At 41.8% G+C, this 21,961-nt stretch overlaps 7 protein-coding genes, 1 long non-coding RNA gene and 1 other non-coding gene across 10 annotated transcripts; 2 read left to right on the forward strand and 7 right to left on the reverse strand.

The window, feature by feature from the left end:
• Positions 1-968: 968 nt before the first annotated feature.
• LOC145707714 (uncharacterized) lies at positions 969-2,097 on the reverse strand. The gene is made up of 5 exons (XM_081785279.1): positions 1,964-2,097; positions 1,831-1,925; positions 1,594-1,693; positions 1,187-1,475; positions 969-1,071 (listed from the first exon to the last, which is right to left on the reverse strand). The coding sequence occupies exons 1-5, from the start codon at positions 2,084-2,086 to the stop codon at positions 995-997; spliced, it is 684 nt and encodes a 227-aa protein (XP_081641405.1). The 5' UTR covers positions 2,087-2,097; the 3' UTR covers positions 969-994.
• A 2,292-nt stretch (positions 2,098-4,389) lies between these two features.
• LOC145706676 (deoxyribodipyrimidine photo-lyase-like) lies at positions 4,390-6,463 on the reverse strand. Its single transcript, XM_081784102.1, has 5 exons — positions 6,298-6,463; positions 5,553-5,912; positions 5,195-5,489; positions 4,863-5,149; positions 4,390-4,822 (listed from the first exon to the last, which is right to left on the reverse strand). Exons 1-5 carry the CDS (start codon positions 6,401-6,403, stop codon positions 4,461-4,463), a joined length of 1,410 nt encoding a protein of 469 aa, XP_081640228.1. The 5' UTR covers positions 6,404-6,463; the 3' UTR covers positions 4,390-4,460.
• Positions 6,464-6,792: 329 nt separating this feature from the next.
• LOC145707882 (RNA-binding protein with multiple splicing-like) lies at positions 6,793-8,143 on the reverse strand. The gene is made up of 7 exons (XM_081785466.1): positions 7,920-8,143; positions 7,817-7,858; positions 7,625-7,709; positions 7,334-7,521; positions 7,175-7,288; positions 7,037-7,123; positions 6,793-6,995 (listed from the first exon to the last, which is right to left on the reverse strand). Exons 1-7 carry the CDS (start codon positions 8,001-8,003, stop codon positions 6,867-6,869), a joined length of 729 nt encoding a protein of 242 aa, XP_081641592.1. The 5' UTR covers positions 8,004-8,143; the 3' UTR covers positions 6,793-6,866.
• Positions 8,144-9,596: 1,453 nt separating this feature from the next.
• Positions 9,597-10,257, reverse strand: LOC145709231 (uncharacterized). The gene is made up of 4 exons (XM_081786909.1): positions 10,130-10,257; positions 9,947-10,052; positions 9,763-9,908; positions 9,597-9,702 (listed from the first exon to the last, which is right to left on the reverse strand). Exons 1-4 carry the CDS (start codon positions 10,255-10,257, stop codon positions 9,597-9,599), a joined length of 486 nt encoding a protein of 161 aa, XP_081643035.1.
• Positions 10,258-12,900: 2,643 nt separating this feature from the next.
• On the reverse strand, positions 12,901-13,955 carry LOC145710615 (parkin coregulated gene protein-like). Its single transcript, XM_081788404.1, is given in 5 exon segments — positions 12,901-13,148; positions 13,191-13,405; positions 13,465-13,518; positions 13,521-13,722; positions 13,818-13,955. Coding segments are annotated over 5 exon segments (690 nt in total). The 5' UTR covers positions 13,866-13,955; the 3' UTR covers positions 12,901-12,977.
• A 585-nt stretch (positions 13,956-14,540) lies between these two features.
• On the forward strand, positions 14,541-14,889 carry LOC145709942 (uncharacterized). Its single transcript, XR_014134968.1, has 2 exons — positions 14,541-14,684; positions 14,738-14,889. It is a non-coding gene; the product is annotated as an uncharacterized LOC145709942 (long non-coding RNA).
• Positions 14,890-17,573: 2,684 nt separating this feature from the next.
• On the reverse strand, positions 17,574-17,646 carry TRNAA-AGC (transfer RNA alanine (anticodon AGC)). The gene has a single exon. It is a non-coding gene; the product is annotated as a tRNA-Ala (tRNA).
• A 395-nt stretch (positions 17,647-18,041) lies between these two features.
• On the forward strand, positions 18,042-19,926 carry LOC145710614 (cystathionine beta-synthase-like). Of its 2 annotated transcripts, none has more exons than XM_081788402.1 (8): positions 18,042-18,146; positions 18,199-18,477; positions 18,569-18,715; positions 18,755-19,073; positions 19,119-19,238; positions 19,280-19,405; positions 19,453-19,659; positions 19,700-19,926. In XM_081788402.1, the coding sequence occupies exons 1-8, from the start codon at positions 18,132-18,134 to the stop codon at positions 19,888-19,890; spliced, it is 1,404 nt and encodes a 467-aa protein (XP_081644528.1). In that variant the 5' UTR covers positions 18,042-18,131; the 3' UTR covers positions 19,891-19,926. The 2 variants fall into 2 exon arrangements, with proteins under 2 accessions (XP_081644528.1, XP_081644529.1); XM_081788403.1 differs by having other exon boundaries at positions 19,453-19,652; positions 19,693-19,926.
• Positions 19,927-19,941: 15 nt separating this feature from the next.
• On the reverse strand, positions 19,942-21,358 carry LOC145710616 (carbohydrate sulfotransferase 11-like). The gene is made up of 5 exons (XM_081788405.1): positions 21,248-21,358; positions 20,927-21,207; positions 20,443-20,885; positions 20,151-20,401; positions 19,942-20,108 (listed from the first exon to the last, which is right to left on the reverse strand). Exons 1-5 carry the CDS (start codon positions 21,278-21,280, stop codon positions 20,070-20,072), a joined length of 1,047 nt encoding a protein of 348 aa, XP_081644531.1. The 5' UTR covers positions 21,281-21,358; the 3' UTR covers positions 19,942-20,069.
• Positions 21,359-21,961: the final 603 nt, after the last annotated feature.

Here is a 21,961-nt window from a genome sequence, read left to right on the forward strand (position 1 = left end):
AACCGGGTGGTTCAACTCTAGAAACCTTCAAAAACATGGAATTATGGCCCACGATGAACCACCCGGTTGACCACCCGGTTTGACCTCGGTTCAACTTTTTAATGCGTTAATTATTGTTTATATATGTTCTATACATATAATTGTAGAGTTTAGAACTCAAAAACCGAGTTTTCCGGCATTTCCGGATTTTTACCGCCAACTTCTAGCACCTCCAGGTGGACACATACCACTTGGCACTAAGATTTCTTGAGCTCTACTGAAAGCTCAGAGCCTGAGCTTTCTTAATATATGACTCTTGACTACTCTCGAGCCCGGACGGCCATCGAAAAAATAGTTTGAAGGATTTTGGTACCTATTTTGGGACTTCAGGTCCCATGAATTGCCTTGCGGGCATGACCCAGACCCCTTGAATTTGTGCCCAAATGAAAGCCCAGAAGCTAGGCTTTCTAAAACTGTGTCATATGACTACCCAACTAAGCTAGAAATATGGGTCGAAATTTAGTCCGGTAAGCCTAATGATCCCTTAATGACAACAATCAAAAAATAAGTTAGAGAGTCCTCACATGACCTCAACAAGCGAGTTATTTAATTTGATTAGTTGACCTCGATTGACCTTCGATCGAAAGCTTCGCAACAGTCGGACCCCTCGATCGTTCGCCTGCTGCAATGCGATGGAAGCAAAAACTAATTTCTTTGGGAAAGGCGTCAATCTTAGGCTCTACTTAAATTATGGCCTTTAATTACGAACCTTTTGATTTGTCAGTCCCGAACAGTCCTACAGCAAAACTTCGACAATTAGGATGTGGACCCTTGGACCCTTGTAGAAAGTATTCTACTTCATTATTCAGACTTTGATTCCTTTTTGAATAAAACTTGTATGTGGCTTAGCTGGGCACTAATCGTCCTTCACTCTCGACCGATTAACGCAACCTATATTAATATTCACAATCATATGATTTTTATATTTTGGCTTTTCTCACGCAGTCAGGAAGCATCAGGGATGGCGCAGGTTGTAATTCGTAAAAATTTTTTGCTTGTAGCGAATGGCGGCAGTAATTTCTTCGTTGTCTTCTGAATATTTCAATGACTATAGTCCTTAGCAAAAATAATTTCTACGAGTTTCATACTATAAACAAAAACTCTAAATAATGCAAAATAATTAAATTGAATTAAGAATTAGACTTGCCAATTTTACAATTGTGTCCCTTAGGTGTGCCATTTTTGGCGCAGACCCTGTAGATCACATCAGATGACGGCTGAGGAAGTGCACACTGTTCCTCCTTGCAGATGAATACGTTGTGACACATGAGATTAGTCAGTTCAATTTCTTCCTTTGAGATTATGCATCGCTCAGTTGTATTTTTCAGGTAATTGTAAGTTCGTCTGTCCAGCTCGATCTCATCCATTTGAAAGTGTTCGTTTACGCTCTTGCGTCTTCGCTTTGAGCGACGGTTTGCTGACTCTCCATGCAATGTCTTAAGAACCTAGTCTTACCAGAGATCTTATCATAATGTAATCGTATAAACGATTGATAGGAAAATGTATATCTTGCGAATCAGTCGATACAATACTTGATAAGTAAAAATAACATACCTGCGAGTTTATGACGCTAATAATGGATTCGAAGGCTTCTTTGGCTTCTACCCACTGATCCTGCAATAGACATTTTAGATCTGCGCCAGTGAGGTCGTCTCTACAATCCAGATAAGTCGCACTGTCACTTTTACAAGCAGAATGAGTCTCATAAAATAACAGTTGTCAATGCTTAGGAAATATAACCGAATAGTGGGTGTACTATGTGGATGGAAAACCAACGAAAAATACACTTACCGCTGATCACAAAGAGCTTTGACAATGCAGGGAAGGCGGCCTAAATGGCTCAAAGTGCGCGGGTACCGTGAACTGCACATTTGAGAATTCACGTCCTCGAAAAACTGTTATGAAATCAAAGCTTGTTCCTTACCTCAAAGTGGCCAACTCGCTTTTCCCAGTAGTGAACGATTTGTTCTACATACCGCGAAAAATAGTCAGCCGACTGCTTGAAAACATTGAAAACTGATTGCGTCAAATCAAAAAGTAAGTTCATGTCGTACTGATTTGCCAATTTTTTTGAAAGCTTTTCGTGGCTTGTAAGAAGGACGCCAGTCTATTTCGATGCAATTTGCTTTAAATATTGGTGGATACAAGCCCTTTTCTTATCTTGCTCTTTAAAAAGTCGATCGTTATCTTCGTAAGTTTTCTTCATCAGAGCTCTAGCTTTTCGGAATAGAAAGAATGCTCTTTTTAGCATATTCTTGTACTTGGCTGCTTTTGGCACGTAAATCTGTGTAAGGTTCGCATACACATGGCCATTGTTAACGTATTCCGGAAACTCTTCACGAATGCCTTCGACATCTGACGGAACGAATTCGTCCACCGTCGAAAGAGTAAGGATCTGTCGGAAGAGCTCAGATGTCTTCATTACTTCACTTTGCTCTGGAATCATTCTTATGTGCAGAGAAGCTCTTCCCAACGAATGCTGCTTTTCCTTTCCGATTTTCGCCAGCATATCCTCCAGAGAGGCGTAATCAGACGGAATCTTCCTGTTGAAGTTGTATCTTATCATTCCGAGGTCTTTGATAAGTTTTGCAAGTTTCTCGACTTGCTCGTCCTCTTCCTCGCGGTATTGCTCTTCAATCACATGTGGCCCGCAATCTTGAAGAGGGATACGAACAAAGTCCGGATTGACGTGATGGGTACACCGCGGCCCATGTCGGGGTACCCAGTACTCGCCAAGTACATCCTTAGATTTTGCTTGGAAACATCTCCTTTTGATTGGACGCTCATCCGTTTTTGCATTTTAATAACGTCAATTTGAGATATCTTTCGCAATTCAGCCAAATCAGCTGCCTGTTTCGCCATTAAAACTCTCTCCGCAAGTTTTGCTTTCTCAAGCCAGACCGGCTTCGATGGGAACATATCTTTTGCTGTGAACGTATTGTGTCTGATTTTTGATTATGAATATTTGTCCAATAAATTTTCTACATTTAAAATCACATTTAGAGTGAAAGAACACTGGCATTGTAATACATAATAACCATTTACTTCTAGCATTTGCCATTTCATTGGTTGCAAGCTTCATCAGGTGCACATTGTTGTTGTACTTTTCCATAGTTGATCGAATAGTAAACAGAATGCCTTGAATAAACGCATCCCCACGAATATCCTCCACTCCGAAACTTAAGACAAGCTGATTGAGCTCATTCTTCGCGTTCATAAGTTTGTGCTTGTAGAATTTGTGAGTGTCGTAGTACCAAGAACTGAGCTCATCGAAGTCCGCGTTGTTGTAAGAAATGTTTTGGCTTATTTCGTCCATCAGATCTAATCCTTCCAGCTCTTCATAAGGTAGTTCCTTTGCCGCCCTCTCTGCGTAATTGTCAAGCGCTTCCTTTAAAAATGACTCAGTTTTATAAACAAAAATCATAAGTACCTGAATGTGAGTGAACTTATTAGCAAGTCTGAGGCTACTCTCGAAGCTGTCATGGGCAACATGACTTAGAGTTTTAAAGAAATGCACGATATGATGATAGCGATGCTCTAGAAGAAATTTAGAAAGAGATTTATTAAAAAATCTACCTTGGCAAGTCTGCCGGGCAGTCCATGGTGCATCTTCGGCAAATTGAATAAAATTTTGCAATTCATCAAGAATATCGTCTTTTGCCCGTTTGAGGAACATTTCGAAGTCCTTGAGAGAAGTAAACACGTCGCTGTAATCGCGTGGAACATACATATAAGAATGACGAAGAGCATCCAAAACTTTTAAATAATTTTGTCCCTTTTCGAAGAGTGCAGAGCCGAGGGAAAAATCCTCCACAGCCTTGACCAGACGTTTGATTTCCGAGCTTCCAGTCGAGAAAGAGGGTTAAACATCTGTTGAGTTTCTAAATAAATACTTTTTGCTGATCAACCCTCGCCGATAAGGGTCCAAAAGAAGCATCTCTCATCTCTTGAACGCTATCTACATAAAGCTGCATTAATTCATCCAGCGTTTCATTTGACATCTGCGGTCTTCGTTGATTCCATTGTCTGCTCTCTCTTTCCAAAAACGGCTCGAAGTTTTCCAAGTCCGGAAACTGATCCTTCAGCTGGTCGATCTCTCTCTGCATGTAAAACTCTGGAGAGTCATCTCCTGGCTGAGCCGCGGAGCAGAGCAAAATTGTCGAAAAACGGAAAATTCTCATCCGGGTATTAGGCGCTCGCTCTGTCACTCTACTGTGGGCACTCTGACAAGTAATTAAGTTTGTTTATCCCCCTCACTCTTTTCAACAGTTGACTTTCGTACACACATTTTACACTTTGTAATGGAGTATTCTTGAATCGATTGAAGATACGCATTACGGCATAGACGGGAATCATTTTTATTCGGGAATTTGACAGTGACAAATGCTTTCTGGCAGTAAATGCTTGAGTTTCTTGTGTTGCTAGACTTTGAACATAGTGAGAGTATAGTTTCTCGCTTTGGCGTAGTCCACCACTGGCTTGACGTAGTCCATCTTGTCGAGGTTGTAAAGTTTGTGCTTGTCATCCCAAGAATGAAGGTGTGCGGCGCCGACTTTCTTGAGAAACGGAAGCCACTTTTGGATGTACTCGCCACTTTTATCGAACTTTTTGCTTTGGTTCCAGGGGTTGTAGATATCGGGTCGATGCGCGATGCCAGTGCCGGTGCCACCGCAGTACTGCCAGTTGCCGTTATTTACAATCGGATCGTAGTCGATAAGGTGAAGGGCGAAGAATTTTTCGCCCTTGCGCCAGTCCACGTGGAGGATCTTCGTCAGAAAGTTTGCTAAAAGATTTTGAAAAGCGAAGAATGAGAAAAATATTACCCAAGCAGAGTCGGGCCCAGTGACGAACGTCGCCACGCGTCTTCAACTCCGTCACCATCGCATCGATGAATGGGAAGCCAGTGCGAGCATCTTCAAACGCAGCGAACAACTCGTTTTGGCGTTCATTCCACTTGACGTCTTCAAACTTGAGTTTGAGACACTTACCGGGCTCCCCGATGCCCATCTGGTGTGGAAAGTTATGGAACATGTGTACCCAGTAGTCGCGTCGAATCGTTTGGGTGATCAGCATACGTTTGTTAAGCTTTTCCCATTCCTCAACAACTTCCCTGAAAATTACAAAAGTATATATCCATATCTATATGGCCATGCACCTGCTAGACACGCATCCGAATCTTAGATACGCCGCCAGTTCTGTCGTCTTCATTTTCGGAAATGTTCCCTCTCGAAATGCTGTGGGCACACATCCGTACTGCTTTTGAAACTTGTCCGTCTTTACTCTCTCGATGATCTCTAGTGCGATAGATCGCCCTCCCTTGAGCTCAATCTTGTCGTTCGGATCGTAGAAGTTCATCGTTCTTTTCCAGTCAATTGAGTATTTCGATTTCGGAATCTTTTCAGTAGGCACTTCTGGAGCCGGTCGCGACTTGGTCTTTCTCAGTTCCATCACTGAATTGAAGTTAAATGACTTTTCTTTTTTTCTTTTCTCCTTTTAGACGGTTAAAGTTATACCTTTGTTGAAAAAAGAAGGCTCAAATTTTGTGCCTTCCTTGAGAGCGATTTTTCCTGGATCAACGAGACACATGTCATGAGATGAGACAAAGGGAATGCCATTCTTCTCGCAAATTCCTTCAATTTCACGATCGCGTTTCTTCGAATAGGGAGTGTAGTCTGCGTTGACGTAGACAGCTTCGACTCCAAACTCGTCAATCATGTGCGAAACAACTTCTGCATTGTCTCCGTAGAAGAGGTTCAAGTTGCCGGAAAGCTGTTGGTCAAGATCCTTGAGCGACTCGATCATGAATTGCACGCAGTTGTGATTCTTGTAGCTGTTCTTCGAATCATCTATCTGTTCAGGGGTGAAGATGAAGGCTGAAAGATATTGTGAACAAAGGAGCAGAATAACTTTCTGAAAAGCTTTCAGTGAAAACACCATAAGGAGTAACCCTAAGAAAAAATTAGCCATTTCAGAAAACGCCTAGAATGATACCAATTGTTAGTGATAAAAATTAACGTCCCTAGTGTCTCTATTGGCAAGAATACGAGCACGTACAGTTAAATTCAGACTAAGAATATTGAGTCTACTGTGCGCTATTTTCTGCCAAGAGAGAACCTTCGGAAAGGTCGACACATCGTGCCTAGTTCAAACAGAACTTTTCAATCCCATATGGGATTGATATATCAAGCGTGGAAAAAGTTCATAAAGAGCGCCTCCTAAAGCTATTGGCCAAAACAAACACTACCGCGGGCGCTTTACCTGGAATGATTTTTTCCGACGCCTTCCCCGCCGCAATCCATCCTGTATTGTCGAAGAGTCTGTAGTCTCTGCGGAAGATAAAAAGTGCCTTGCTAAACTTGCCCATTTCTACTGACGATCGAAACCGATTGTGGAAGTTTTTGGCGGATAGGTCGGATTAGGAGAATCTTCCGCCCTGATTGGCCCCCAGCGATTACGGAAGATCTGCATCACTTCTCGAAAAACCCAAAATAAGAGGTTATCCAGAAGGTTATCCCTAAACTTCAGTCTCATTGGAATCGTTTCACTACACAGACCACATGAATGAACTTATGATAAGGGATTTTCAGGGGAATCGACGGTCCCTTGATTTTTATGAAACTCTTTCAATAAATACAGATTTTTCTGCTTGTCAATCGGTTAAAATCTGCAATCTATGCTTAGCCGCTCGGCCCTAACGTGTGTTCAAGAGGGATGCTTTTTATGTACAAACAAGAGTACACATTTTCAGTAAATATATAGAAAGTTTTATTGTCAGTGCTTCACGTAAAATAATAAAGCTACTAGTAGAGTTCCTGGGCGTTATTTCTTTATCGCGTCTTGCGGCCGACAGCGCGTGGCTCGTAGACGGGAATTGGGACGAGATGTTCCGAGGGCAGAAGAATCGGCGCCAGGCCAGCCTCAATCGGGAACTGATTAAAGTCTTGGTAGGAGAGGGGCTAAAACTTTTAAATTCAAAAAACAGAGGGAAGTAACTCACCCAGAATGCCCCGGCGTCGATGGCTACGGGGTGCGCGCCCATGGAGTGCGACTGGCAGTGGGGGAAGGGGGGGAGCGTGAACGGGTCCTAAATTTGAATTATCATTTACCCGCAATTCTATCAATATTCGATCTTTACCTGGAAAAGAGGAAAAGCAGTGGACACTCCCTGATTTGCTTCTGATCCGAGCGTCAATGAGAGGGGAGAGAGAGAGGAGGACTCCCGGCTACGGTAGCGGGATTTCGTATTCGCCTGAATCAAATGATTTACCCGAGCCGAGTGTGACAACAGTCTTACCTTTGCAAACTCAATCTTCATAACTAGATTGTCAACCGATGGATCGAGGGCGAACCCGTGGAACTTATCCTTGGCTTGTTCCGCGTCCTTGCGGCTTGCGAAAGTTAGAAAGGCCACCGGGCCAAGTGGTTGGTTGTTGGGCAATTTTACGTTCCTGACAGGCTGCTTTACGATGGCACACTCGAAACCTGAAAACGTCTCTCTCATAAATTGTAAGAAGGGAGAAGAAATGATCGCTTACATAAGTCTCCGATCCGCACATATCTCTGTTTGCAAAAAACAAGTACTCACCGCTAAATCCCTGGAAGAGGAGGTAGAATTCACGCTCTTTGACATCCTGGGGTAAGCCGGAAACGAAGAGGGTTCGTAGCTCTTCCTGAAAAAGTGAATTCATGATTTATTTATTGTGAAGCGCCCAATTTTTTTTTTGTTTTCTCTTGGCGCGATTGACTTTTTGAATCGGCTCGAATGATAGAAACCTACCCGTGGGGAGTTTCTGATAGGCGTGCTGGTTGCGATTGGAACCTGAAGGAAATTTAAGCGAATTTCAAAAGGATATGGTAAGTTTCAGCGGTGTTTTCGATACCTGGTTGTTATTCTGGTCGATGCTATGCTCAGAGATGAGCGGGGTGCCACAGACGGATCCACTCTCAGACATGTCCGACTTCATTTTGGAAATTATTGCACAGTGCGGCCTTGCACGCGTGAAAAGTGAAAGTGAAGGAAGAAGGAGAAGAGTGTGTCTCGTGTGTCTTGAGTGCGAATGGACGGATTCAGCGGCGTGCGAGCTTTTGACCCTCTGGTCGACCCAGCCGGTCAGACCAGAAACAGCGAAATCTAAAAACATAAAAATAAAAGACGCCACCTGGCTGCAAGACAATCCAGACTAAGTCAACAAGGTTCACCCGTTTCCGCCATTTCTATCTCTCTTTCATCAAATCTCAACTGTTCAAATTGCAGTATTAATTGACTCCCTAAAAATGCCCACAACATTGATTCCCTCAATTCTAGTCTAGAAAATGTCTGCAATGTTTAAAAAAGTACGCACACGGTCAATATAAAAGTATAATTTATTAAAGTTTAATATTTGAGGGTCCGTGATAAATGCTCGATTTTTTCGAATCAGGAAGGTATAGAAGATGGCAGTGGTAGGCCCGATCTCGTTAGGATTTCCGAATTGTGCTGAATTGTCTTGAATTGAAGACAATATAGAAGATACATTATGAAAATCCATTCCTTAGTTGAAGTTGAGCTCCTTGATAGCCTGGATTCATCGCGGCAAGAACAGGCTGAGTGAATTTGTCGACAAATGTGAAAATCTAAAGAAGTAAATACGTCTTTCGTAAGGAACTTAGTGCGAACCAATTTGTTATTATCGACGTCTACAAAATTTATGCGCCCAGAGTCGCAGTCCATTAAGATTCCAAGTCTCTGCAAATGGATGTTTTCCAGCTCGATGATCTTCGTTAGTTCAGCTGAGCGCGCTTTCAGGAACTTTTATACGGATGCAAAACTGCTTACATAGCTCGAGATGAATATATTGTACCGATCATAATTGCGTCCTCATTCCTTGGGAGTGTGATGGAGAACCCATGATCCTTGGACTGCTCCCAGCCAAGCATTTCTTGGAATTGAGTGATAACTCACTCCGATGATCCAGTTTGCCGACTGTAGCATCTCTTCAGGACCTATTAGCACTTCCCAGTAATGTCTTCCTGTTTTGAATTGCGCTCCACCCAGGATATTTAACGCTTGGGAGAAACGAGCAGGACTCATCATCGGACTCGCTAAGGACCTGAAACTTTGTACACTAGTTTCGTTTGAGTAAGTTTACCGGGAGTTGTCTGACTTCGTCGAAACATTGCAACTGGTATCCTCACCTTTGTAGCGCACGCGATTCAAGGAAGAGCTCTTTTTATAGGATAGAATCAATATTTTTAATGTCTAGTCTTATTGTTGAAGGTATCCGTGTCAATGTCAGTTTGTGATGGGCAGTTTCTGGGTCAAGTGTAAATTGATTGTTTGTGGGCAACGGAAGACTTTGGACGCTAATAGGAGCTTGTTTTAGAAGTCAAAGAAGAAAAAGATCCAAAAAGACAAGCCGATCCTGAAAAATTGGGATGGAGCGCTGTCAATGGCCCCTCGGGCAGTAACCTGAAATGTGACAATGGAAGAAGGCTTGTATCAAGCGCTCGATTTCTCATTCATTAAAAATGTAAGAACATGATACGAATGGAAACACTCCATTAGAAGGCAATTACGTTTAGGCGCTTTGAGCACTTTCCTGCAAATCGGTCACTTCAAAGTGATTGTCCTTCGTCGTGCAAGCGTACTCCTCGGGGCAGCTTGAACCTCGGATTATCCAAAATCTAGCAATACAGTAGTAATTAGGTGATTAACCGATGAGCAGCCACTTTTTAATGACTTGCCTTATTAGATAGTCTTTGGCGCCGGGGGAGTGCGCCCAAGACAAGTTAACGTAATCGAAGGAGATATCGCCTTCGCTGGGTCTGTAGACCCTTGGCACATCAGGCTGAGTGATCAATTTCACCTGTGAAATGATGCGCTCGAGTCCCTTAAATTGGATCAGTGCTAGTCGATTCCTTATAATACCTTTGTGTCCAGCACTGGCTTATCCACGTCTTTGAGTACGTTCGGCTCGGCGATGAGCGCACCAAGCTGCTCCAGTCGGCATTGAAAATCTCTAATCGTCGTATGCCTACATTTTTCAATTAAGAGCCCCATTTAATGATTGATAACGATATAATCGTCGTTGTGTATATCTAATGAATCTACTTGTACGGGTCTTGCGCGTCTTCTGCCGAGGCAGCTTTGGCATGCTGCTCCAGATTGTCGATCATGCGCTCTCGTTTGCGCAGTTTCTCCAAGTGAACTCGGATGCGCTCCTCCTCAGCCGCCTTCATCTTGCGTATCTGGCTCGTCAGTTCCACGTTGCGCGACGTCAATCGTTTTTCACTGAAGAGAACACTAAGGGCACATTGCAATCACAGCGTTGCGACCTGATGTGATTTCTCTAAAAGCAGTCGCCTCTAGGCTGGAAAAGTAAACCGCGCTCTCAGACTTCATTTTTTCAAGTTCTGCAATCAGAATACGGCTTTGGCATTTTTTCGCGTCGAGGTCTCTTCTAGCGTTTCCGAGCCAAGACCTTTAAAATTTCGTTACATTCAAGAATGTTTATACCACGCACCGGAACATTCCCAAAACATCAAGGAAAAAATCCACGTCTTTCGTCGAATCCAAATTTTCACTGGGCTATTTACAGTTCTTTTATGATTGTGCTTAAAATAATCAAGATTTTTTAATAAAAAATGGAGGTGTAAAAGTTCTGCTGGTTGGATCAGCTAAAATAGCCAGTGAGGAATCCTCGCTGAAGATTATAATGAACTCATTCATCGACAGACTGCGCACGCACGCAACTTGAACATATTTAATCCTTCGCAATGATTAAACGATGCATGAGCTCATTGCTCAAGCAACTTAGCATGTCTAAATACTCAAAAGACCTGTTCCTGGAATTCTGAAGACGTCGACAGACGCCGGTCTGCAGTAGATACAGATCGAGTTCTGGAACCAATTGAAGACACATCTGGAGAAGATGGACCAGCAGAGCCTAGAATTCAAATTCAAAAATCGCAAAAATCGCAATTGCACGTAATTGAGTTTTATCATGTAAATCACGTGTTTTGAATACTCCTATGCTTACAAAATGAGCGATAAAAGCTTTCGATATTGCTACGGAAATATGATTGCAAAGAGTTACTTACCGAAATATCTTCTCTCTTGGTTATCAACAGGTTTTAAGTGGCACATTTCATTTGAGGGCTTTAAAAACAAGAATTTGTAAAAGAATCTGAAAATGCGAAATCGTATATGGAGCCCTCTAACCTAATCTCTTTGAAATCATGGAGGACGGTTCTTCGTTGGACTGGATTAGATTTAGCGGATCATTATCGAAGGCATCGCTGGTTTTCGCCTCCGCTGAGGACATCGATTACAGGGAGGAGAGACAGGATCGTAACAGGAATCGCCGCGAGGACTCTCTTTGCCGTACTCACTGAGCATAAACTATAACCCGGCTAAGTGCGGCTTATCTGCTCTGTGTGAGTCTGTGTGGCCAAGGGTGGCGTCAGCAGCAGTGAAATTAATTGAGCCTCGAATTCGGCCTTGGCGTCGCACTCGCCCGAGGGCAGCGCGATCGATCCAGGCCTCGTCCGCCCTTCAGAGGACAAATACTGAACCTACTGTCCAACAGTCAGATCTGTCAGCCACACTGGCAGCCTACCCTTATCCGCACGCCATTTATAACATATAAATTATATCATGCTACGGCCGTCCCAGAAAACGGCTCTGACATCGATCAATTTAATTTGTCGCTTTTGACTTTGCTCAACTCTTTTCAATCGCAAATTCGTACTTACTAACGTATCCAGAAAATAACCCATAGAGTAAGATAAACTCGATATTTTCTACGAGGCAGATCTTTAGAGACGAACATCGTTCATCGAGTGAAAATTAATTGCTTATCGATCATTTATTTGAAAGAAACAAATGGCCTTTCCGATGGAGCTATCGCCCAAATTGATGTACATGATTGTGACACCTTTTTCTGCTCAATAAACTCATTTCTACACTCATTAAAATCCTAACTACCATTAGCTTGACCTGCAACATTTTGTCTTGTTACTCACGCTTTTTGGAAAATTAAAAGATTTTTTAAAAAATTTAAAAAGTAGTGGTTCTTTGTGCTTATGTCAAAATAATGAATCATTTATAATGATATAATACGAACTGTAATTTTAAAAATACGTCAAACGTAGAGGTCTTTCTGCTGAATGAAGAACTTATTATCAAAAGGGAGGCGTCGTGCATGTGTCAAAGGTCTATTAAAGGAAACAATGCTTGCAGACTTCTGTCACTCGGGAGTAGGCCCATTAGTCGGACTCACTTACTGTCAAAAAAAAAACAAGAATCGCTAACCAAAGAGTCAATTGAAAATCAGAAAATTGCTTTCAATATATTTTATAAACGAAGATATAGGAAAAAAATCAAATAATAAATTTCTCTCACTGTTTTAGACGAAATTCTTACGATTGAGTATTCATGATTTAAAACTGTATGATAGATATTTTATACTGAATATGGATGTGGTCATTTTAATGCGTGAAAAGATAACCACTAATTGCGGCATCATGCATTGCAGTAATTAGCTAGATTTTATTCCTTATTATTCAAAGCTTATGGAAATAAATCTTATTTGATACAATGCAAAAATATCAAGGATTGTGCTTTGCTCACTTCTTTCATGCCACTCTTACTCAGGATAATTTCAAGCAGGTCGACATTGAATTCTTCGTCGACATAGCTGGAGCTAGACTTGCAGAGGAAGACAACGAGGACGATGAAGAAGGCTCCGCAATGGGTTGTGCCAGGTCATTGTAGTCAAAGCTGATCGATGTGTCATAAACTCCGACGAAGTAGAAGAAGAACTACTTATTTTTTCGAGTATTGAGTCTATTCGATTTCGAATATCGGCTTTTTTATTAAAAATGTGAATTATGAATTTTAATTTTATTACAAAAATATAATGTTGCGATACGATGAGGAGAAATAAGTAGGGTTTTTATCACGCGAGGATGCAGGATTCGTACGTCGGCACCATGTACTTGATGTTGATGAAGGCATCGGGTCCGCCGTGACGCTCGAACGCGCCCAAGGTCTCCTCGATAAGGTCCCCTACGTTTTCGCGCTTCTGTTGAGAGTAGTCGATCGCATCTCCTCTGTTCGCGTTTGCGTTCTGAAGTCATGTTTAAAATCGCTGCTTGCCAGCTATGCATGCCTTGAATAAATTTAAAACGGGCAAGATCTGGCGATAGTAAGGCACGAGCGCTTCTCCAACCATATCTCCAGCCACAACCAAGTGTTGCAGAATCTTCAGCGTGGTACAGATCACTGATCGGTCGCGTGTGTTGAGTGCATTCTTGATTGGGATGATCAACTGGGGAATTACGGGGAGGATCTTTGCACCACCGTGTTCAAGCATATCGTGGATTCCTAGCCATATTTTTTCACAATTTTATTCACAAAAATGATATTTTTAAGAATTTTATCACCTTGTCTCGCGAAAAACTCATAGGGATGTTTTGTCTCGCAAAGCCCATCAAAAAGAGTGGCAAGTAGTGATGATAGTCGAGCTTTTCAATCTCGACCTTCCAGGCGATTCGGTTGCCCTTCGTATCGTGTTCAAGCGCAACAGGAAAATCGCCACGCTCGTAGAACTTTCGGAATTGGGTGGGTCGACTTTCTCGCTTCTTGAAAGCGCCGGTGGAAGGTGGACCAACTACTTTGACACCTGCTTGTCGGGATGAGACCTTGACATTTTATTATTTATAAAAAAGGGATAGTAATATCTGGAGATTTCAAGCTTTCCCAAAGTTATTAGTTTCGGGGCAACTAATTGAGTTACCGTAAAGCCTAGTGTAGATCTCTGAGGCTTAGTCTCGGCTGGCGCCATTCTCTCCGAAATAGAGCAAGTTCTCTTTTAAAAATTTAGAAAAATAAAATCGTCAAAATGAGACACTTGAGCGTAGCAACGCGAGCCCGTTGCCAAGCTTTCTCAAACACCACAGCTACGAACTCAGAATAACTCACAATTAATCTTTGATTTATTCATTTCGAATCAAATGTTTTAACGTAAAATAACGGAATATACTTTATTGGCTGCATGTTTGAAATTGTATTTTAATCAATTCTCACAAGTGCCCGAGAAGGCTAATTCGCTTTCGCTCAATAATTTCAAAAGTGCACTAAATCTAAAAATAATCTGCAAGTGCGAAAATGAGCTCTTACAAGTTGCTATTAGAATTACATAAAATCTCCTCCTCACACATGTTTCCCGCTAAAGATAGATTTAACGAACCTTTAACCTATTTAATTGCATCCGCTCTCCTCCAAAGCATATAAAAAAAAACACTTTTTACGTTGCTCACTAAAAATCAATGTGGGACTTCGTCTATTGCATAAATTCTTTCTTGTCTAATATAGAAAGTATTTTAAAAATTGAACGGTAATTGAGAGGCTTGTCGAAATAGGAAGTGATGATTTGCATTCTCGGGCTGAACCTGTTAAGCGCTGCATCAGTGAAAAGTGTCGAGGCTCACACCTGCTCTCAGAAAGTACTCAGAATATCTTGAGAAATAACTCCAAAAATATTATGCAGGCTGAACAGATGGAGGTTGATATGGACTACGAATTCACCTATTCACCTGAAGACGCGCCAAACACCGAAGAGGAACTGTTTCAAATCAATGAACTCATGACGTTCTTATACCAGGTATGATTTAATTTGATAATCAATGCCTTAATTTTGCTACTTTATGATTTAAGCGACTTCCTGGCTGCTTAGGAAACGAGAAAATGGACGAAATGGGTCTCATTTCGGCTGCTATTGAGTATATAAATTCCCTCTATGGATGCTTATCGAACTGAGATCAATCCTAGAATTTCTTTGCTGATTTAATAAATGTGTATTAAAGTTGTATATCCATTTATTTGGCAGGCAGTGCAGATAGAAGCGTACAAAATTGTCGAGTAGCGGGTTAGTCGCCTTGAAAGTGTCGCCTGTGGTGGGGCGAGTTCAGGGTGGCCTTGTGGTTTCGCTCTTGGGCCAAGTATCTGGCCCTATTTTTCTGGCTGCGGGGAGCGTAATTCTTCCTCAGCCGGTGGAATCTTCGGTAAAGTTCGCTCTCTATCCGTATATTCGAGTTGGCACGCACGCTCCTGCTCAGCTCGTTCTCTTCGTTGTCTTCAATAGTTTCTATTTCCGGCATCTCTGGCTGGGCTCTGTTCACGTTGTAACCGTTAACAATCTGTGCTAGACAGAAAAATAAAAGAAATCTGCGTATTTCCATTTTTTTATCGAAAGTGGCATTGGCGATTAAGGGAAGGGCCTAAACGTAGAGAAAACGCGCGACACGATGGAGAGAGTGAGCTAGAGCACTCCACCGCAGAGCAGCACCAGCGGCGCGCTTTCGAATCGGACGATCTTAATTTCTCTAATTACCTGCTCTAACTTACTGGTTTTGCTCGGTGACAATCATATGGCTTCACAGATGACTATTGCTTAAAGATCAACGCGCAAGAAGTGTCTGTTGTCTTTGAATCGAACATTATCAAGGGTCAAGGTGCTGTCTTTAAAAGAGAATCCACTGTCAATGGTAGCTTACCATGCAGTCCAAAAATGTAATGAAAAAGGGACATTGTTTCAATCAAGATACAAAATAAACTTGAGTAAACGAAATTGAGTTTCTGGCCATTTTCTCATTACAAATACGTTTTTTCCGAAGTAAACCTGTTCGTCTTTGACAAAGAAATCGCCCATAAGATGAGGGTAAGTGTATTAAAATATTCATAATTTGCATTCCTTTTTGAAACTTTTATGGAGTCAAAGAATTGGAATGTGTCAACACTAGATTATCGTCGATAGACATTATATAGAAGTGATTCAGAAAAAAGCTGATTACAAGGGAGCGTGATTAGTACTTTATTCTGGAATGGAGCTGTGACGTTGTTTCCGTCGCGTATCGACGTGGAAAAGACGCTCTTGATTTGTCATCTGGCGTCGAAGGATTTACTCAGGCACACGTCTGGACTCAGAAAGTGCTTCTGCCAGTTCTATTTATAAGACATTGACATTCACTCATTTCCACTTATTAGTCCTCAAAGATAAGGAAGGAGAGTTTTACAATTCTATGCATTCTTGCAGCTTCTGCTAAAATTTGAAGAACGCATCAAGCTATTTTTAAGCTCGGGTCTCTTATTCTGGTTCAATCTAGTTTATGGATTGGCATTCGTAGTCTGCTTTCGTCTCTTTCGGAATTCGGAGTTCTTTCTGAAAAGGTGCCACCATGAGGGCACGATCTAAGGGCGCCCTGTCAAATAAACATCTGTAAATGTGTAAAAATACTTCCGATTAACTTATTGCTTTGACGTCATGAATATAAATTATGATCACTTTCTAGACATATTGCGATCGTTTTATATTAGCATAATCTAATCTTTTCGAAAAACAGCAATTAAAGAGCAATTAATAACAATCTCAAATAGGCCAGGAAAAGGTTAATCTTCCAAAAATAACTTCAAGTAAGCTCACGCGCCTCCAGCTGCGCTCACACTTAGTTACAAAAAACAACATATTTTTTATAAAAGCCAATTTTTTTATCTTGGAGACCGATGATGAACTCTCTGGAGTAACATACCTAGTAGTTGTTTGTCCACATGAATGCGGCGAATAACATCTGCCGTTTTCAGCTTTGGATTTTTAACTTTTTTCGGTTTCTCGTTTTTTTGAAGATACTGCTTTTGGTTACTTTCTCGAACTTACGTATGCAATATTATCATCTTCGTGTTGCAGTCTGTTCTAAGAAGTTTAACTTCTCAATACACGGGCGCGCTACTAAGCGCTCAAAACACGGGGTCCAATTATTGGACCACAATGCATTATCCAGCCCCGCGCGGCGCGCCGAATTCAGAGTGTGAAAAACAGCGCTCAGGACTTTTGGCTCTAATTGACGTTTCCGTCGGGTAAAAAATCTCGTGAATATATTGCTAAAAAGCTTGAACCCTCTTCTATAAAAATAAACAATTGTAAATCGTAAAATCCGTTCCGATTTTTCACCAGAGAACGAAAGAGAAATCTGGCGCAAAACGCCACCACTTTTGAGTTTTCATTCGAAACTTCACAGAGGGGTTCGTTTTTGTCCTGTTAGCTCACATTACAAAATTCAGGTCAAACAGATAATTACAACGGGAATTACAGGGGGTCAAAGTCGCCGTGGTCCAATGATTGGACCACGTGCATTGAGAAGTTAAGAGAACTTGCTTTTCTACTTTCTTCTGACGCAAGTTGCTCTTTGCGTATACTATGATGATTATAGCTTGAGGATGACCTGAATCGACATACCAGGCAATGACTGCTCAATGGTAGCATGCTACCCATTGCTATCATCAGATTTCGAACTCTGTGCGAGAACCTTGGCGAGTGTAGCGTTACCCTTTGCCCGTACTTTTTCGATTAGAACTAGAAATGGATAAAGTGAGTGTGGCGTTTTATCCGAGATCTAGGGGTGCGCCACGTTAACAGAGAACTACAGTTTCTACCTAAGGGTAAAAGTTAAAGCAAAAATGAAAAAGGATTGCATTGCCTAAATAAAAGAAAAAAGTGTGGAGATGCCGGGTATCGATCCCGGTACCTCTCGCATGCTAAGCGAGCGCTCTACCATTTGAGCTACACCCCCTTGAAATTGGTTCCTTGATCTGACTAATTTATTACTCCAAATAATAAAATTATAGAATATGACTACGGCCGACGCGCTAAAAATCAACCCCAAGAACCCGTTGAAGTAAAGGCCTGAAACTTCGTGAGTGTGTGTATTTTTGCCCAACTAAAAAAATGTAATTGAAAGTTTTTTGGTCGAATCACGTGATCACGTACTACGGACCCTTGAAAAGCTTGAAAAGCTTGCCAACCTAGAAATTTTTGCGCAAGGCCTGGCTCTATTTGGGTGTGGACCGACAATCTGGACCAGTTTCTACAAGTAATAGAGGATACTACTAAAGGTGATGTTTATGAAAGGGGTCTGCGAGGGTGTGACTTTGATTCGTTGTTTTTATTTTGCGAATAAAATTGGTGTTGGTCCTAAAATGGACGCTCCACCCCTTGGTCATTTACGAGTGCCGCGCAGCTAATTTCGCATTGGAGAGAAATTTTTCGAACGAGAAAATGTCCGCCATCCAGGTATTTTTCATTTTTGCTTTTGAGTATGAGCTGCTAACTACTTGTAAAAAAGACGAGAAACGGAATCGAAGAGAATGTGTTGAACTGCATCGGGTCTACTCCCCTCGTGCGGGTCAACAACATCATCAAGGCCGAGAAGCTCAAATGCGATTTATTGGTAAAATGCGAGTTCTTCAACGCCGGTGGATCGGTCAAGGATAGAATTGCAAAGCGCATGATCGAAGAAGCCGAAAAAGCTGGCAAAATCACTCCGGGAGTTACAACTATCATTGAGCCTACTTCTGGCAATACAGGAGTCGGTCTTGCTCTCCAGTGCGCCGTGAAAGGATACAGGAAGCGGATAATTTTTAAAAACAAGAAGTAAATTTCAAAATAGAATAAATCATCGTTCATTTTTGAATTGTTTATATTATCCATTAACAAGATGTATCATCTGTCTACCGGAAAAGATGAGTCTGGAAAAGATCCGAGTTCTCAAGGCCCTTGGTGCCGAGATTATTCGAACTCGAACATCAGCTGCTTTTGACGATCCTGACTCGCATATTTCAATTGCCAAGGATCTTGAAAAGGTGCCTTGTCGAATTAATTGATATTTATTTTTTTGTCAGAGCATTCCCAATGCCTGGATTCCTGATCAATATACAAACATGAACAACCCCGACGCTCACTACTACGGCACCGGAGCTGAGTTGATTGAGCAGACCGGTGGCAAGATCGACGTGTTTGTCGCTGGCGCTGGAACTGGTGGTACCATCGCCGGAACTGCCAAAGTTCTCAAAGAGAAGATTCCAGGAATCAAGGTTGTCGGCGTTGATCCATACGGTTCGATCCTCGCGCAGCCAGCAGCGCTCAACACGATGGATATCACTGGATACGAAGTCGAGGGTATCGGTTATGATTTTATTCCCGATGTTCTCAACCGAAGCTGTAAGTTCTCTTTTATGGATCGTATACTCGAGTTTTGCTATTTAGATGTTGATGAATGGAGAAAATGCACTGATGAGCAGGCGATGCCAATGGCTCGACGACTTTTGAGAGAAGAAGGACTTCTTTGCGGAGGTTCATGTGGATCAGCATTCTACCACGCTCTCGGTATTCTATTCTCTTTGCAAAAGATATCAAATCATTTATAGAAATCGCGAAAACCATGCCAGAAGGAACTCGTGTCGTCTGCATTCTACCAGACTCGATTAGGAACTACATGACAAAACACCTAATGGATGAGTGGATGTGGGAGCGAGATTTTTTCACCCCTGAAGGTAACTTCCGTCCAGAAAATATAAATGTTGATAACACCATTCAATAGTTCCTGAGCAAAATGCTGAGTGGTACAACCAGACTGTCAGATTCCTTCCCTGGAACAGAAAGACCCAAACCATCTCTGAATCCGCTACTATTCGATGCGGCTTGAGTGCAATGAAGGATGCTGATGTCGAATTTATCCCAATCGCCGATGAGGAAGGAAACATCAGCGGTGTATTCAGCCAGGTTAAAGCGATGGAATATCTTTTGGGTAAGAACATAGCAATTTACTGTGCTTACATACATTTTAGCCGGTACCGTTAATCTCGACACGAATGTTCTTAAATGCTATGAGACTTCATTCAAGTCAGTAAACCAAGATGACTCGATCGGTCTCGCCTCTCGAAAGATCCAGAACAATGGTTACGTTTTCGTCGTCGAGGACGGAAAATTTGTCAGAAGTCTTTCGCGTAAAGACATTTTTGCCCAAATCATGCAATGAAGTTAGAATGGAGTTGAAAATAAATTGAAATCGTTATATTAGTTTGATTTTATTGATAAATATTATACAGCGTGTACTTTTGTCTTGGTAGAAAGCGCTCAAATGATGGAGCAGAACAGTGTTTTGGTGGCAGGAATCGATGACTTAGGTTTGTTGTTCATAATATTGGTGAGCTGCTGCTACTTCTGCAAAACTTCAGGCAGAGAATACTCGAACAACTTGAAAGTGTTAGCAATGGAGAGCCAGTAATTAGTAATTACCTCAAAGTCTGACTTATAGAGGTCGTAAAGAGCTGAAAAATGTTCTTGATGGAAGCCATGGTAGTAGAGTCGCACGTAATCAGCGTTTGTGGTTACATCTTTTCTGGGCCAAGACACACCGAGGTTGAGTTTTTTCAGCAAGTGGTCCATATCGTAGTCGATCGTCTCCATTTTTCCAATGAAGTCGTAGTCGATTGAGCACGGGCGACAAAGGTCAAGGACGCGCATTTCAGACCTGATAAGTTCATTTGCTAAATACACGGTAAAACCAAAGCAGAAATATGATTTTTACATTCTTCTGCTATTTCCTCTCCTTCCGCAAGCGGTCGGGGTGTTCTCGCCATAAGAAACTGCAGAAATTGGTGGAAACTTTCAACATCGAAGTAAATGTACTCATCAGCCAAATCGCGATCTTTGAGAGCGTCCATTACTTTTTTGTTGTAAAATGTGTAGGAAAGGGGGTCAGTCTTATCTCTATAAGCAGAAAGAAGTCGCTCTAGAGGCGGCCTGACGATCATGAACTTGAAATAGTCCCGAATGATTCCTTTTCTCTGCTCGACTGGGTATTCGTGAAGATATTTCAGATCCTGGCCGTGCGTAGTCGACAGCTTTCCGTTCGGTCCGTCTCGGATCTCGTCTAAGGGAACGTCTTTATAACGAGGAAACGACGATTTCAGAAATATTCTCTTCATCAAAGTTGTTGCCGCTTTCGGGACACCACAGAACATTATGCGTCTTAATTTGATAAAAGAAATGATACGATTTGTCGAGCTTACTTCTCTTCGTCTACCACAACATCCATAAAGGTATCTCTGTCATTGGCCCAGTCCTCGTAAAGATTATCCGAAAAATGAACGCATCGTTCTTTTACGTGTTCCACTCTCTCGTTGTATCGCTTCTCAGATGGTCTGAATTTCTCCTCTGAGGATCCATGTACTTCCCAAGGATCCACTTTCTCATCTGCTAGGTACTGAGAGCCTGTTTCTCGAAAAGATCGTAAGTGAACTTGATAAACGATCGCAAAAACAAGGACGAATGCGAGAACTGCTGTTAATAACTAAAAGCGTTTAAAATACATTTCAAACATGTTCATTTACCTTTGATCGAACTAATGCTCCGCAATTTGCCATAATGGGCAATTTCTAATCATAGAAACTTCTCTGTGTCACAAATGCTATCAAATTTGCAAGCAATTGCTTCACCGACGAGTCCCAATTTTGGCAGAGCAGCTTTGGTGCTTTCTAGGTTTACTTTGCCTGGGGGCTATTAGTGGTAGCTAAGAACGACCGGTGACTCTGTCCGGGATTAGTTCGAACAGCTTAGATTGCAGTGATACATGCTTAATCTTGTAGTTTCGATGAGAATTTAAATTTTATTCAACAGTTTTAAAAACGTAGTAAAGATGAAGTCGAGGAAAATTCTTCTTGATTTGGATATGGGTCTTGATGTTGTGATTCTCGATATCGGAAATAAGCTCGTTGAAATATCGGATTTCATTTTGAATCTCTTCCATTTGTTCAAATACAGAAGCACAAGCTAGAAATCCATGCTGGGCTGAAATGAGCCTCGCAATTGAATCAAGTCGCGAGTGTTTCTCCCTCAATTTTTTCAGCATTTTTCGGGCCTTCTTTATAGCGTGCTTGTTGATTTTTTTCTGGAAAATCATATTTTGCCGTTTTCTTCCCGGAAATGAAAACATAACCCCTTTTATGTAAGCTGGACGTGGCGGAGCTGTTCTCGGAAACAGCTGCTTTCGCGCAGCTATCCCTTTGTTACCACCTGAAGGTCATTTTGCTTCAAAGAGAATGTAA

This window comes from Oikopleura dioica, chromosome XSR (assembly GCF_907165135.1).
Source record: "Oikopleura dioica chromosome XSR, OKI2018_I68_1.0, whole genome shotgun sequence".
NCBI lineage: Eukaryota > Metazoa > Chordata > Appendicularia > Copelata > Oikopleuridae > Oikopleura > Oikopleura dioica.

Bases quoted from the DNA above. Each gene is read 5' to 3' on its own strand.
- LOC145709231 (XM_081786909.1), bottom strand. From the start codon at position 10,257: ATGAAGGCGGCTGAGGAGGAGCGCATCCGAGTTCACTTGGAGAAACTG. The intron at 10,053-10,129 runs GTAGATTCATTA...TGAAAAATGTAG, and splicing joins GACGCGCAAGACCCGTACAA to GCATACGACGATTAGAGATT. The intron at 9,703-9,762 runs GCAAGTCATTAA...CTGTATTGCTAG, and splicing joins GCCAAAGACTATCTAATAAG to ATTTTGGATAATCCGAGGTT.
- LOC145706676 (XM_081784102.1), bottom strand. From the start codon at position 6,403: ATGGGCAAGTTTAGCAAGGCACTTTTTATCTTCCGCAGAGACTACAGA. The intron at 5,913-6,297 runs GTAAAGCGCCCG...AATATCTTTCAG, and splicing joins GTCGGAAAAAATCATTCCAG to CCTTCATCTTCACCCCTGAA. The intron at 4,823-4,862 runs GTAATATTTTTC...AAAATCTTTTAG, and splicing joins CTGGGCCCGACTCTGCTTGG to CAAACTTTCTGACGAAGATC.
- LOC145707882 (XM_081785466.1), bottom strand. From the start codon at position 8,003: ATGAAGTCGGACATGTCTGAGAGTGGATCCGTCTGTGGCACCCCGCTC. The intron at 7,289-7,333 runs GTAAGACTGTTG...CATTTGATTCAG, and splicing joins TGAAGATTGAGTTTGCAAAG to GCGAATACGAAATCCCGCTA. The intron at 6,996-7,036 runs GTGAGTTACTTC...TAAAAGTTTTAG, and splicing joins TCGACGCCGGGGCATTCTGG to CCCCTCTCCTACCAAGACTT.
- LOC145710616 (XM_081788405.1), bottom strand. From the start codon at position 21,280: ATGGCAAATTGCGGAGCATTAGTTCGATCAAAG. The intron at 21,208-21,247 runs GTAAATGAACAT...AAACGCTTTTAG, and splicing joins GAGCATTAGTTCGATCAAAG to TTATTAACAGCAGTTCTCGC. The intron at 20,886-20,926 runs GTAAGCTCGACA...TATCAAATTAAG, and splicing joins GTTGTGGTAGACGAAGAGAA to ACGCATAATGTTCTGTGGTG.
- LOC145710614 (XM_081788402.1), top strand. The intron at 19,406-19,452 runs GTAACTTCCGTC...ACCATTCAATAG, and splicing joins AGATTTTTTCACCCCTGAAG to TTCCTGAGCAAAATGCTGAG. The intron at 19,660-19,699 runs GTAAGAACATAG...CATACATTTTAG, and splicing joins AGCGATGGAATATCTTTTGG to CCGGTACCGTTAATCTCGAC.
- LOC145707714 (XM_081785279.1), bottom strand. From the start codon at position 2,086: ATGAACTTACTTTTTGATTTGACGCAATCAGTTTTCAATGTTTTCAAG. The intron at 1,694-1,830 runs GTAAGTGTATTT...TCTGGATTGTAG, and splicing joins AAAGCTCTTTGTGATCAGCG to AGACGACCTCACTGGCGCAG. The intron at 1,072-1,186 runs GCAAGTCTAATT...TGAAATATTCAG, and splicing joins GGGACACAATTGTAAAATTG to AAGACAACGAAGAAATTACT.